Genomic DNA, 15,875 nt, shown 5'->3' with positions numbered 1-15,875 from the left:
TTGGATTTTCGACCACATTTTGAGCAATTACAGCACTTCTTCAAGTCTTCTCTGAAAGACATGTTGTAATAACCAAATATTACTGGATTTAAAATTGAACTTGTAAAAGTAAAAAGATCTGTTATGTCATCAATGATGAGTAACATTGTGTCGTTTTTCTCCTCTTTAGTGTTGTCTTCCCAAGAAATTTCCTCGCTTTCTCAATCAATTGGATATTGCAAAGACACAACCTCAAAAGCTTGTAGACAAATCCAAATAAGTTTTGGTCCCCAACTTATGAAATAGGCGACAACGATTACAATCATCATTTTCACAGCACGAAGCTTTGCTTCAGCTATTTTTGAATTGATTACTTTACTTCGAGATCGCTGCCAGAGCACTTTTAAAACCTTGCTGTATGCCACAGCCATTAAAACCAGAGGAACTAAGAAAGCAAAAACAAGAAAAACACTTGAAGAGATTTGGAAAGGAACGCCTAAAGTCGAGAGGCAAAGCTCGTATTCTGTGTCAGCCGTAAGGTTCCAGTCAGCCTTTATGTACTTCATGCTGTAAAGGAATGGCGAAGAACAAAATGCTCCGTAAAACCATGAAATAATGACGGCATTTCGACTGTGTTTCCATGTGATGTATCTAGCTTTTAAAGGATGTACAATGTGGACATAACGATCAAAAGCAATTCCCAACAGGAGCGTGAATGTAACAGCCAATGCTGTGTAGGTTCCAAACGCGCCAAGCTTGCAAACAGCACTACTTCCATGTTCCACGGCGGTATATTCAATGGTTAGCAACATTGGTGTGAGAGCAAGTCTGAAAATAATGTCAGTTATACCGGGATTGAAGAGATGAAAAATTGAAAAGTTCTTCAGATGTCGTTTCTGGCGAAGAAGAACGCCACAAACAATGCAGTTTGTAAACTATTATTTTCAGGTTTCTTCAATTTTTAAGATAATTTTGTACGTGGCCAAAATAACTCAATAGCGTGACTGAACTCCTTTAAAATGTTAGCCCAGTTCTCAGGCATCGGAAAGATCTGCAGATCTCAGATCTCAACATTCAGTTTAAAACACGTCATTCATTCCTGGTATTTAGAATGTTTGCCAAATTCTCAGCTATCAATTAATTAAACATGTACAAACATATCCACAGTTTGAACTGCACAACACAAATGAACAGCTACATGGATTAACAAAACTAACAACGTTTTTTTGCTGACCATGAGTTAACTCTTTAGAGCCTTTTCATGCATGAAAAAAGCCACTTTAAAACTGCCTTATAACGAAACTTTTGGAAAACATTACTTGCTCAATAAGTACAATTAAGACCGCAGGAAAAAAAAAAACACGAACTGGAGTATATTTACTCTAAATACTACAACAAAGCGTATATCAGTTTTAAATGAATTTAACATCAATACGACTTCTTGTCAGAGCTCTAAAACTCAATGTACAGTTACTCGGCTAGGGTTAGAAGGTTATAAGTAATGGTAATAGGACTGAGTGGAGTCCAATTCGGTCGGTTATCATAAGAGTGATAACAAAATCGGACGACCGCGCAACGGGAGTCCGTTTTGTTTATCACGAGTATGACTACAGACCGAACTGGACGACACGAAGTCTTATTACCAATTAATCATAAAAATAACAATTTCCGAGAGAAGAAGAATAGCCAAGTTATGAAAGAAAGGGAAAATTTGCATTAAAATACCTACAAAGGAGATGTAAACGGCGCCACCGCGCCTCTTACCGGCAATTAGGCGCCAAAAACACGAAAGCAAGCGCGCGCATGCACGCACGTAACTACAACTTTGAATGTGATTGGTTGATTTAAACTACAACTTTGAATGTGATTGGCTTATTGAACTGTCCGATAACAAACTGTCCAATAACATTTTGGCAAGTGAATTAGTGGAAAATAGGAGTTTTTTAAGCCAATCACAATCACAGAAATTGTAATTTTTATGATTAAGCTAGTCATTTAAACTATTCATTTATCACTTACATGACAGAATGTAAAACTAGTAAATTAAAAACCAAGAGATCTAGAATCCTAATCTCTTGTGATAATACATAAGGGAAAGTAAAAGTACATTTCGCAAATGATTCACAGAACACAGGAACATGACTCAATCTTCTTGAACTTCAACCTACAAACAATGTTTCTCGTTGAAAAGCAAGTTAAGCCTATCTTATACAAAGAGACCAAACACCGAAAGAGATTCAACCAAATGACCAAACGAACTTTGGCTATTTCCTTTTGTTTAATTCAAATTTTAGAGCCGTTATTTTAACTTGCATTATAGGGGATCTTTGTTTACAATATTTGCCTCAATAGCATAAGTAATTCAGTTAGTGATCAAGCTACAAAAATATCGGCTCTGAAAATTGAAAGGGCAGAGCACAATTAACTGTCCTAAGGATTTTGAGCCCAATATATTGAATACTTTTTGCGCGACGCGGATTTAAAAACTAAAATATTTACAAAGGTAGAATGCATGAACTCATTAGCGCTTTCGCCACCCAGATATTGTCCAATTCCTCCTTGAATGTCACACCCAGTGCCAGAAATTTCACCAATTTGGTTTTATTTACACTTTGTGGGACTACTTGTGCGAAAATGTCTTGAGCAAAACACCTGGCATACCAGTCAAGCAGTTTACGTTACGTGGCCACTCACTGTAAGTTCCCTTGCTCTAACTTTTGATATTCCCTCTCGAATTTGTTCATGCTCTGTAGTGCTAGGTTCCAGCACAACTCGTAGATTTCCCCATATCCATTTTTTGCAACTGAAACCCGCAGCTCTTACGCGCAAAGAGCATGGGGACGATTTAGAACACTCGGTGACGTCACGCGTCCGAATGATGATGTCAGAGGTTAACAGGATGCAAACGCCTAGCTACTAGTTTGGAAACAAGGCTATTTGCTTCCAGCCTCTTCACCTTGAATTCACGTTATTCATCGCGTATAAACACCGTTTTAACAGAATTATGTGAAAAATGATAACAGAAAACACTTTTCCGAAGTGAACAAATTTGGTTATATTTTTATTACAATCAAGCCAGTTTTACATCGCTATAGTTGACCTAAAAGCGTACCCGGAACATGCTGAATTGCCCATAAAAACAAATTAAGAAGGAAGGTGGAAACTGTACAATTAAGTGAAATTCAAGAAGAATTTTTACGTTTTACCATTGGTATAATGAAAAGGTAAATAACTTACAATGCAAAGATTTTAAATCATAGGAAATCGCCATGAAAACAAGATTACACTAAATAACTTGGTAATGATCTATTTGAGAAACTCAAAACAAGATTCAAACTTCATTTTATAAAAAACCAACAAAACAGGACAAATGACAAATGGGGACAAATAAAAATGACAAATGGAGACAAATAAAAGTGCAAGGTTTATTTATTCAGATTTAAGCATTATAGAAAAAAATCCTAATTATGCTGGAGTTGTAATGAATGCAACAATATGAAACAAATGAGTTCGATTCATACAGTTGTTGGAATCCCAGTCCTGAGTTTTTCCTTCAACCGCTCTATATCGCAACGAAGAGAGCACTGAAACAAGTCATTGCAAGAAGTATTTCAGAGTACTGCCAGAGGGTCGATTTTATTTCCTCCGTTTGGTTCATTCGTCCCGGAGTTGGACGTTTAAGTTGGACGTTTAGTGGGACGTTTTAAACGATGTTATTGGCAACTCTATTTAGACCTGAAGAAATCAGATAATTTAGGATTAGAAAGGTTGAATAGAAATAACGGATTTTTTAAGGTGTTAGGACTAGCCAACGCAACAAGTACTTAACGAAGCGTTAAAAATGTGAGGAGTGTAGCAATCAAATAGTTTCCATAAGGTCGTAATACTAGCAATAATGATAAATATTGTATAAAACGTACAACAGTTTTTAAAGACATGTTTCGGCATGCTTATGCTTACTTGTGCGGGATGTAATTCCTGTTATATTGGTGAAACCAGTCGCCATTTTTCTACCAGGATTAAAGAACATACAGTAAGCGATAAAAACTCGCATATTTTTAAACATCTTTCTCAATTTTCTTCATGCAGGGGCATGTACACACCTTCTTGTTTTCGCATCTTAGACTCAGCGAATAGCTCTATTGATCTTAAACTTAAAGAAGCCTTTTATATTAGTAAGAACAAACCTGACCTTAACAAACAGTTACATCACTTCAACACCTTTTTAACTCTGTAATTTCCGTTTCCACTGTTTTGTAATGCATATTGTAAATAATTTATTCATATTTTGTAGTATATAACTTGTGTCACGTATCATTAGTCACTCTATTAAACTGAAGATGGCATAAGCATGCCGAAACATGTCTTTAAAAACTGTTGTACGTTTTATGCAATATAATTCAAATAGTTCGTAAAATTAAAAAAGGAAATTACTTCTTTTCAATCCGACAGTTCAGGCGGCAATTATCCTATTGTGATTATAAATACTAACCTCTCTTGAAATCGTTATTACATGTTGTTTCAGTTTTCCTAAAAATAATTTTTCCAATTCTCTGCTACATTGTAAATTTTTTTTAAGTTTAACCAACGTAGTCATAAAAGTTACAATTTCCTCGATTTTGATTGGTTTAAAAAACTCCTATTTTCCACTAATTCACTTGCCAAGTTGTTATCGGACAGTTCAATAGGCCAATCACATTCAAAGTTGTAGTTTAAATCAACCAGTCACATTCAAAGTTGTAGTTACGTGCGTGCGTGCGTGCGCTTTTGTGTTTTTTGGCGTCTAATTGCCGGTAGGAGGCGCGATGGCCTGATGTTTACATCTCCCTTGTAGGTATTTTAATGCAAATTTTCCCTTTCTTTCATAACTTGGCTTTTCTTCTTTTCTCGGAAATTATAATTTTTATGATTAATTGGTAATAAGACTTAGTCTCGCCCAATTCGGTTCTGTTTGTTTATTGCAATATGTTTCCTCGGCTTTGTGTTATTCTAATTAAAATTAAAATTCCCAGACAATGAAAATACGGCTGGAAACTCCCAGACATGCCACAGATTATCTCAAATAGATTATCTACGCAGTCGTAAAACGATAAACAATTTTAGCTTTACTAATTGTACTGCCAAAGATTGTCAATGTTTCTTTAAATTCACATTTACTGTTCACATAGTTTATTCAAATAATGTCAACACAGTTTATTATGTGTCAAAAGTGCACTGAATTCGCTAACAAGGAAACTGAAAAAAGAAATAAAACTGAACGGAAAAGATTTTACAGCGAAAAAAAGTTGGTAGACGCTGATTTGCTTTCATAAGCTCTGTGTTCATTGTAACAATACAAAAGCTCGTCAGGTGCTTTAGTTTGTAAGGTTCGTTCGTTTCCTGCTGGAAACATGAATTTTTGGGACCCGAGGGCCTATACTTTGTGTACGTTTTTTAAAACCGCATTTTGCTCTTTTCATTCCCAAAAAGATGTTCTTTATCTCGCCTCTAAAGCTTCCATTATAATAGCCAAATATCAGAGGATTTAAAACTGAACTCGCTAATGACAATGCTTCAAATGTTGCCTCCAGTACAAACATCAATGGACCGTTGTCGAGTTCGGCCACTTCCTCTTCTTCGTTCTCAACCTTTTTAAAGGCGTCTTCTTCAAAATAAAAAACCTCCATGGTTTTCATAACAAGCTCGGGTCCCCACGTAACAAGATATGTAAGGACAATTACCACCATCATCTTTACAGCTAACATCTTGGTCTTCGCCGTCTGTTTGTTTATCATCTTTCTACGAGCGCGACTCCATAAAACACTCACAACTTTACCGTACACGACTGCCATAAAAACCAAGGGAATTACAAATGAAAACAAAAGAAACACAGACCACGAAATACGTGAAGGCAGGCCAGGCATATCGTAGCAGCTTGAAATTTTTTCCAAGGTTTCGTCGTCCACTCCAACTTCACTTGTTATGCTGTACAAAAATGGAGCTGAACACAGTAGACTGTAAGTCCATGACAATGCAATTACGTTTCGACTATGTTTCCAAGTGACTGTTCGAGCTCTAAAGGGATGAACAATATGAATGTAACGATCAAAGGCAAGTCCGGCCAGGACAGCAAATGTAACCGCCAAAGTGGCATATCTACAAAACTCTCCAATTTTACACGCGAAATCGCTCGTGGCAATAAGCTGGTCTTCTAGTAGATCTGGAACGGCCAAAATCCGAAATATAATGTCTGTAATGGCTAAGTTTAGTAAATGAAAATTGGCAAAGCTCCTCAAGTACTTTTTCTTACGTACCAGTATCCAACAAATCATGGCACTTTCGAAAATTCCACAAATTATCAAAAACCCAACGATTGCAAAACGTGCACGAGAGATGTTGTCAGGACTGGATCCGAATTCGAAATCGTCGAAATCAGGAAGATTTTCGTCGTCTGTGGAGTTCCAATCCATGATTAATTAGGCTTCCTTTTCAATCACCGTAGAAACGCTTGCTTCAAGATACAACTTTCCAAACGTATTATCTACACCAATATACACGGTGCACTGAAAGTCTACGAAAATTGTTTTGAAATATTAAAAAGAAAATTCTGCTTGGAGATCTTTCAAATGGGACAGAAGCTTTTGTAAAAGGCAAAATGTGGTTTGGTTTTTCAACGGGAATCGTTTTAACCAGCTGCTTGGTAAAAAGGTGTATTCCACGAGTAATAGAGGCAACTGTAGATGGCTTGACTTTCCAATTCCAGCTTGACATTTGACGAAAACAGTGAAACTACTGATGAAAATTGGGCGACGTTTCGACCTTCAACGTCATCTTCAAGTGAAATTAGCATATATATAACATATATAAATTTAAAACGTGGGAATGCTAAAAGTGATAATACTGAAGCAATAACAGAAAAATGACAATGACGCTTGCTTTTGTGTTTTTTGGCGCCTAATTGCCGGTAGGAGGCGCGATGGCCTGATGTTTAGATCTCTTTTGTAGGTATTTTAATGCAAATTTTCCCTTTCTTTCATAACTTGACTTTTCTTCTTTTCTCGAAAATTATAATTTTTATGATTAATTGGTAATAAGACTTCGTGTCGCCCAATTCGGTTCTGATTGTTTATTGCAATATGTTTCCTCGGCTTTGTGTTATTCTAATTAAAATTAAAATTGATGTGAAGTTTATATGAAATAATTCATATATGAACTGCGGTTGTAGATGAAAGTGAAGAATGATCATCGCAGTTAATTTTCCAATTTAAGCAATTGGAAAGAAGAAGCCTGAAAAAAAAAATCAGGGCTTCAACGGGGTTCGAACCCGTGACCTCCGCGATGCCGGTGCGATGCTCTACCAACTGAGCTATGAAGCCACACATTGGGAGCGAGGTCAATTAGTCGAGCTCATATCTTCCCGTGAGGAGTGAAATGATGTGAAGTTTATATGAAATAATTCATATATGAACTGCGGTTGTAGATGAAAGTGAAGAATGATCATCGCAGTTAATTTTCCATTTTAAGCAATTGGAAAGAAGAAAAATTAATTCCCAGACAATGATAATACGGTTGGAAACTCCCAGATATGCCACAGATTATCTCAAATAGATTATCTACGCAGTCGTAAAACGATAAATAATTTTAGCTTTACTAATTGTACTGCCAAAGATTGTCAATGTTTCTTTAAATTCACATTTACTGTTCACATAGTTTATTCAAATAATGTCAACACAGTTTATTATGTGTCAAAAGTGCACTGAATTCGCTAACAAGGAAACTGAAAAAAGAAATAAAACTGAACGGAAAAGATTTTACAGCGAAAAAAAGTTGGTAGACGCTGATTTGCTTTCATAAGCTCTGTGTTCAGTGTAACAATACAAAAGCTCGTCAGGTGCTTTAGTTTGTAAGGTTCGTTCGTTTCCTGCTGGAAACATGAATTTTTGGGACCCGAGGGCCTAGACTTTGTGTATGTTTTTTAAAACCGCATTTTGCTCTTTTCATTCCCAAAAAGATGTTCTTTATCTCGCCTCTAAGGCCTCCATTATAATAGCCAAATATCAGAGGATTTAAAACTGAACTCGCTAATGACAATGCTTCAAATGTTGCCTCCAGTACAAACATCAATGGACCGTTGTCGAGTTCGGCCACTTCCTCTTCTTCGTTCCCAACCTTTTTAAGGGCGTCTTCTTCAAAATAAAAAACCTCCATGGTTTTCATAACAAGCTCGGGTCCCCACGTAACAAGATATGTAAGGACAATTACCACCATCATCTTTACAGCTAACATCTTGGTCTTCGCCGTCTGTTTGTTCATAATCTTTCTACGAGCGCGACTCCATAAAACACTCACAACTTTACCGTACACGACTGCCATAAAAACCAAGGGAATTAGAAATCAAAACAAAGAAACACAGACCACGAAATACGTGAAGGCAGGCCAGGCATATCGTAGCAGCTTGAAATTTTTTCCAAGGTTTCGTCGTCCACTTCAACTTCACGTGTTATGCTGTACAAAAATGGAGCTGAACACAGTAGACTGTAAGTCCATGACAATGCAATTACGTTTCGACTATGTTTCCAAGTGACTGTTCGAGCTCTCAAAGGATGAACAATATGAATGTAACGATCAAAGGCAAGTCCGGCCAGGACAGCAAATGTAACCCCCAAAGTGGCATATCTACAAAACTCTCCAATTTTACACGCGAAATCGCTCGTGGCAATAAGCTGGTCTTTTAGCAGATCTGGGGGACCGTTCATTTTTTATGAGGGAGGGGAGGCTGGTGGGATTTGGGAAGTACCATTTAAAAATCGCATGACCCCCCCTCCCCTCAGCTTACCAATTTTTTCACATAGCCCCCCCTTACAGCGGTCGTTTTTTGGGATGACCCCCCTCCAAAAAAAAGAATTGAACAAAAAATATTTAGATTTCAACTTTTTTAATATTTTTCTATTATCCCCCTACTTCACGTTATTGTGCTCACTATGAAGACAATATTTACGATCTCTATACGACAGAGAGCTGTTGTTTAAAAAACAAATCAAAAGAAAGAGAAGTCAATTTCGGATCTCCTAGTTATGGCTCACCCTGAGCGTGTGGCATTTGGCCTCTCATTGGCATCTTCCTCATCTGAATTGATGAATGCAAGAAGGACGTCACTTGAGTCATCTTCTCCCCCAGAGTCAATGGCATCACTGTCATACTCATCATTGTCACTTTCATCCCTTTCACTGCTGTCAGCACTTGTCCTGTTGTCATTTTATGTCAATGTCCTGGCATTTCTCAGTGTTGGTTGGCCAGCTCTGAGAGGACTCTTCTGCTACAAGCATGAATGTCTTACAATTGCCTTTACTTTCTCACTCTTGCTGCTTCAGCCCGTGGTGGTTTGAGTACTTGTTTAGTTCTGGAACACGTAGCTTTTTAAGCTTGGTTAGATCTTCGCACAACTCAGTCCAAGGATAGTCCTCCTCCCTACTTAACTTTGCCTATTCTTCTGCTCTCTTTTTCCTTTTAAATTCCAGCACTTCAAGATGCTGAAGATAATCCACCACAAACTTCGATTTGACAATAAACTTATCTGCAAATAGAGCAACGCTCTCTGGGTCAGATAAAACCAGCCTGCCACTTCCATGCTCTTTCTTCTTTATATTGTTAATCCAATCGGGGAAAGAGCGCATTACTACATGAGCATCATGAAAGAGACTCATTCCAAAATGCGCAATAATGGCGAAAGCGACGAGTCATTTAAGAAAAGGTTTACAGCTGAACAATCCAGGCAGTTTGACATCTTACAAGCAAAAGAAGCAATCTTTCTAAGTGCGGATGGCTGTTCAGAAAGGGCGACTGAGTTTTCCATGCAAGGGTACCAGTTGAAGCCCAGTGATGGAAGAAAACTGAACTTCTCCATCAAAGAGCACAGAGCAATGGTGGAAAAGTTGAATGTCATATTGAAAGATGTAAAGGAACACGATTCCACACTCTTTCAGTCCAATGGGCTTGCTTTAAAGCAGGGCGAAGAATTTGCCTACAGATTTAATGTAAAACAGATCAAATGTACAGAAACTAAGTTGACGAAGGTCACGCAGGACATGGAAGCACTAGAAAATAAGAAGAACAATTATAACAGCATATTCAAAGGCATACTCAAACAGCACATCAACACAAGGAGAAGGAAAAAAGAAAACCGCAGAAAGTCAAATGAAAGAAAGAGGAAGCGGACTGAAAACAACGTCCAACGAGTTTATGGAATCTGTGTTGGAAACCCGCTAGGAAATGATCTTCCACAATGCCTTGTGTACCCTCCTAGAACGGCCGTCCCGGAAGAGTGTCTTAAAGTTGAGGATGTTGCCACGTCGATACTTAGAAGAGATGGGCCATACATCGCACAGCTCTTGGAAGGAACTTATTTGACCAATGCTGCAAGAAGCAGAATCACCACCAACCTTGAGCGGGAAGTTAGAGATTATGTTTACACCTTCATGTACCCTGAAGAGTACACTCTGACGGAAAGCATTGCTGCTTCTTGCAGCATTGGTGAAAGAGACTCCCATAGCAGCACAAGCGGCGACGAAGAACTCGACGACAGCGGAGATGAAGATGAGTGCCAGTGAAAGTTGCATTCGAAAATAACAGTGTTAAATACTTCTTTCCAGTAGCTACAAATGCTTTTTGTCACCAAACGTTTTTTTAAAGCAGAAGGAAAGTTTGTAATAAATTTGTATCCTGCCTTCTATGTTTATTCTATAGCAATTTTTTTGATATTCAAACATCATGCCATTTTAAAGTTTTACTAAAATATTTCACGTGACCCCCCCCTTTTTCCCTTATTTTTTTGGGATGGCCCCCCCTCGAAAGCCATTTTTTTCGCATGGCCCCCCCCCCCAAATCCCACCAGCCCCCCCTACCTTACAAAAAATGAACGGTCCCTGGAACGGCCAAAATCCGAAATATAATGTCTGTAATGGCTAAATTGAGTAAATGAAAGTTGGCAAAGCTCCTCAAGTTCTTTTTCTTACGTACCAGTATCCAACAAATCATGGCATTTTCGAAAATTCCACAAATTATCAAAAACCCAACGATTGCAAAACGTGCACGAGAGATGTTGTCAGGAGTGGATCCGAAATCTTCAAATAAACTGTACTCTTCGTCGAAATCAGGAAGATTTTCGTCGTCTGTGAAGTTCCAATCCATGATTAATCAGGCTTCCTTTTCAATCACCGTAGAAACGCTTGCTTCAAGATACAACTTTCCAAACGTATTATCTACACCAATATACACGGTGCACTGAAAGTCTACGAAAATTGTTTTGAAATATTAAAAAGAAAATTCTGCTTGGAGATCTTTCAAATGGGACAGAAGCTTTTGTAAAAGGCAAAATGTGGTTTGGTTTTTCAACGGGAATCGTTTTAACCAGCTGCTTGGTAAAAAGGTGTATTCCACGAGTAATAGAGGCAACTGTAGATGGCTTGACTTTCCAATTCCAGCTTGACATTTGACGAAAACAGTGAAACTACTGATGAAAATTGGGCGACGTTTCGACCTTCAACGTCATCTTCAAGTGAAATTAGCATATATATAACATATATAAATTTAAAACGTGGGAATGCTAAAAGTGATAATACTGAAGCAATAACAGAAAAATGACAATGACGCTTGCTTTTGTGTTTTTTGGCGCCTAATTGCCGGTAGGAGGCGCGATGGCCTGATGTTTAGATCTCTTTTGTAGGTATTTTAATGCAAATTTTCCCTTTCTTTCATGACCTGGCTATTCTTCTTTTCTCGGAAATTGTAATTTTTATGATTAATTGGTAACAAGACTTCGTGTCGTGCAATTCGGTCTGTAATCATACTCGTGATAAACAAATCGGACTCCCGCTGCGTGGTCGTCCGATTTTGCTATCACTCTTATGATAACCGACCGAATTGGACTCCACTCAGTCCTATTACCTTCACTTATCTCTTGTTCTGATTGTTTATTGCATTATGTTTCCTCGGCTTTGTTTTATTCTAATAAATAATAATCTAAAAACTAATTCCCAGACAATAAAAATACGGCGGGATATTCCCAGATATGCCCCAGATTATCTCAATATTGTAGTTACGTGCGTGCGTGCGTGCGTGCGCTTTTGTCTTTTTGGCGCCTAATTGCCTGTAGGAGGCGCGGTGGCCTTAGGGCCCCTTCATATGAGAAGCCAGGCTGGCCCGGTTACCGAGATCTCGGGTTTTGCGACCGAGATCTCGATAACCGGGATGAAAATTTTCCCATATGAAAACTCCAGCCCGGGTAACTGGGAAGCAACTTTTCAGACGAAATAGTTTCGCTTTCGCAACATAGAAACCAAAATGGCATAATTTTTCCCCTGTATGTATTTCCACTTTAGGAGTAGGCGAATTAGCTTTATCAGTAAAGTTACAAGAGTCCACAAAGCTGCGACAGCTGCGAACGATACAAGTTAATGTTCCACCATTTTGGTTGTTTCTTGGATTTTATCCCGGTAGACCGGGCTGAAATTTCCCATATCAACAGACAACAAAATTTGTCCCGGTTACCGGGCTCATGTGAAGAGGCCCTTAGAATGTTTACATCTCCTTTGTAGGTATTTTAATGCAAACTTTCCCTTTCTTTCATAACTTGGCTATTCTTCTTCTCTCGGAAATTGTTATTTTTATGATTAATTGGTAATAAGACTTCGTCTCGCCCAATTCGGTTCTGATTGTTTATTGCAATATGTTTCCTCGGCTTTGTGTCATTCTAATTAAAATTAAAATTCCCAGACAATGAAAATACGGCTGGAAACTCCCAGATATGCCACAGATTATCTCAAATAGATTATCTACGCAGTCGTAAAACGATAAACAATTTTAGCTTTACTAATTGTACTGCCAAAGATTGTCAATGTTTCTTTAAATTCACATTTTCTGTTCAGATAGTTTATTCAAATAATGTCAACACAGTTTATTATGTGTCAAAAGTGCACTGAATTCGCTAACAAGGAAACTGAAAAAAGAAATAAAACTGAACGGAAAAGATTTTACAGCGAAAAAAAGTTGGTAGACGCTGATTTGCTTTCATAAGCTCTGTGTTCAGTGTAACAATACAAAAGCTCATCAAGTGCTTTAGTTTGTAAGGTTCGTTCCATTACCCCTGCTGGAAACATGAATTTTTGGGATCCGAGGGCCTATACATACATACAACCTTTATTTATACACGATAAAAGACGTCAAAGCTAATAAGCTTGTGGGGTCGTGTACTAATAAGATACATAAAATAACTACAATTAATAGATAAATAATTAATACAGTTAATAAAAAATTAATAACAGAATTAAGTAATTCTTATAAAAAATATAATTTTGATAACAACGAATGAGATCAATAGTTAAAAATAAATAAAATTTTCCGATCTTTTGTTAATTATTTGTGGGGCTAAAACATTAAAATTATATTCCTTAAAAGTGTTACAATTAACAACATTCTTCAAAAAAGATTTCAGGTCTGTGTTCTCTAGTATCGATCTATTAGTTCGCCCTATCGCGTTCCAGAGGACAGCCCCTCTATAGGAAATGGAGTTTTTAACGTATTTGGAGGTAACACTCGGTACTATCAGCCCATGCTTCAGTCGTGAAGAAGGTCTGTCGCCGTGGATAATCAACTCTTCAGCCAAAGTGCTAGGGAGCATGCCATGATAACCCTTGAAAAAAAGTTTAATTAAAGAACGTTTATACATATATGTTAAAGTGTTCCACTTAACGGTAGCCAAAACGTCAACTGTTGGCATGTCCGGTGGAAAGCCAAAAATAATTCTAGCAGCACGGCAATGTTGTCTTTCCAATGTTTTAAATAACTCTGTCTGATTAACCCCGCCCCAGACGGGCATCGCGTACGTAATGGATGGCTGGATAACCTTTACGTAAAGTGACTCGCAAACATGACTGGGTAGAAACTTGGATTTCTTCAGGAGGCTCAATTTGTTTGCAAAGTTTTTAATGACTTCTTTCAGGTGAGGTATCCAGCTCAGGTTTTGATCCAAGGTAACACCCAGAAGCCTGGCCGTAGCCTTGTATTCAATGATGGACTTGCCAATATAAATGGCATGCAGCGGACCAATAAGCCGAGCTTTGGAGAGTAACATTACCTCGCACTTGCCAGGATGTGGAGTAAGGCGGTTGTTAACACACCAGGTGAAAAGTTCTTCCAGGGCACAATTTAGTAAATTGCACGCGACGTCTTGCGAGGAGCCTGTACAGAAAACCATAGTGTCATCAGCGTACATAAAAGTATCTCCAGATTTAATGAATGAAGGTAAATCGTTCGTAAAAAGCGTAAACAAGGTAGGACCCAACACCGAGCCCTGTGGTACTCCGCACCTAACGTACATTTTCGATGATTCTTTTCCATTTATCGTCGTGAACTGCTTTCGATTGGAAAGGTAGCTATCCATCCATGCATAGAGTTCACCATCAATGCCGAACTGTCCATGTAATTTGTCCAATAAGCGCGAATGTAATACGCTATCAAAGGCTTTCCTGAAGTCTACAAAAGCGACAGCGACTGTGAGGCCGTCATCAACAAACTTCCTCCATTTCTCTGTGAGATGAATGAGAAGTAGCTCAGTAGAGTGAGCCTTCCTATAGGCCCACTGATTAGGAGTTATCAAGTTATTGTTCGTCACATGATTGACAATGGCGGTATTGATTTCAGATTCGAGCAGCTTGCTTGGAACCGACAAAATAGAGACCGGACGATAATTTCCTGAATCGGTGCTGTCATCCTTTTTGAAAATCGGGGACACCCTTGCAAGTTTCCAACCCTCGTACGCAGTTTCGTGGTGGATGCTCCATCGGAAAAGGTTCGTGAGGTGAGGGCTCACTGCATGACTGGCTAATTTCAAAAGTTTTGGAGAAATACCGTCAGGACCGGTAGCCTTATTGGATTTAAGATGCTTTATTTGTCGCAGAACGCCAACTTCAGAGAGATTGACCTCAGAAAGTGATGGTACGATTTTCGTCTGTGTCACCAAATCAGAAGACAGCGATCGCGTGATTGAAGGCGGGAGATCAAGCGCCAATTTCTCACCAACCGAGGCAAAATAGGTGTTCATCAAGCAAGCTTTCTCGTCCTCCTTAACAACAAGGTGACCCGACTCAGTTTTTAGTGGACCAACAAGAGTTTGCTTCTTCGGTGCAGTGGCTTTTCGCACTAGATTCCAATATGCTCTAGTAGTCTTAATCTCAGTAAACAACTCATTGAAGCCGCATTTTACTCTTTTCATTCCCAAAAAGATGTTCTTTATCTCGCCTCTAAAGCTTCCATTATAATAGCCAAATATCAGAGGATTTAAAACTGAACTCGCTAATGACAATGCTTCAAATGTTGCCTCCAGTACAAACATCAATAGACGTTGTCGAGTTCGGCCACTTCCTCTTCTTCGCTCTCAACCTTTTTAAAGGCGTCTTCTTCAAAATTAAAAACCTCCATGGTTCTCATAACAAGCTCGGGTCCCCACGTAACAAGATATGTAAGGACAATTACCACCATCATCTTTACAGCTAACATCTTGGTCTTCGCCGTCTGTTTGTTTATAATCTTTCTACGAGCGCGACTCCATAAAACACTCACAACTTTACCGTACACGACTGCCATAAAAACCAAGGGAATTAAAAATGAAAACAAAAGAAACACAGACCACGAAATACGTGAAGGCGGGCCAGGCATATCGTAGCAGCTTGAAATTTTTTCCAAGGTTTCGTCGTCCACTCCAACTTCACTTGTTATGCTGTACAAAAATGGAGCTGAACACAGTAGACTGTAAGTCCATGACAATGCAATTACGTTTCGACTATGTTTCCAAGTGACTGTTCGAGCTCTCAAAGGATGAACAATATGAATGTAACGATCAAAAGGCAAGTCCGGCCAGGACA

At 38.5% G+C, this 15,875-nt stretch overlaps 1 protein-coding gene, 1 non-coding gene and 2 pseudogenes across 2 annotated transcripts; all 4 read right to left on the bottom strand.

The window, feature by feature from the left end:
* The window catches only part of LOC149107950 (pyroglutamylated RF-amide peptide receptor-like), a 1,040-nt pseudogene extending 202 nt beyond the window's left edge, over nt 1–838 (bottom strand).
* Nucleotides 839–4,919: 4,081 nt separating this feature from the next.
* Nucleotides 4,920–7,508, bottom strand: LOC149107948 (galanin receptor 2a-like). The gene has a single exon (XM_089295731.1). It carries the CDS (start codon nt 6,426–6,428, stop codon nt 5,334–5,336), a length of 1,095 nt encoding a protein of 364 aa, XP_089151857.1. The 5' UTR covers nt 6,429–7,508; the 3' UTR covers nt 4,920–5,333.
* On the bottom strand, nt 7,262–7,334 carry Trnaa-ggc (transfer RNA alanine (anticodon GGC)). The gene has a single exon. It is a non-coding gene; the product is annotated as a tRNA-Ala (tRNA).
* Nucleotides 7,509–7,582: 74 nt separating the features above from the next.
* Nucleotides 7,583–8,922, bottom strand: LOC149107947 (galanin receptor 2a-like; annotated as a pseudogene).
* Nucleotides 8,923–15,875: the final 6,953 nt, after the last annotated feature.

The sequence above is a fragment of the Orbicella faveolata genome, unplaced genomic scaffold, assembly GCF_042242905.1.
Source record: "Orbicella faveolata isolate gen_17 unplaced genomic scaffold, um_ofav_v1 contig_26, whole genome shotgun sequence".
Taxonomy (NCBI): Eukaryota; Metazoa; Cnidaria; class Anthozoa; order Scleractinia; family Merulinidae; genus Orbicella; species Orbicella faveolata.
This window is presented reverse-complemented; position numbering and strand designations above follow the sequence as displayed.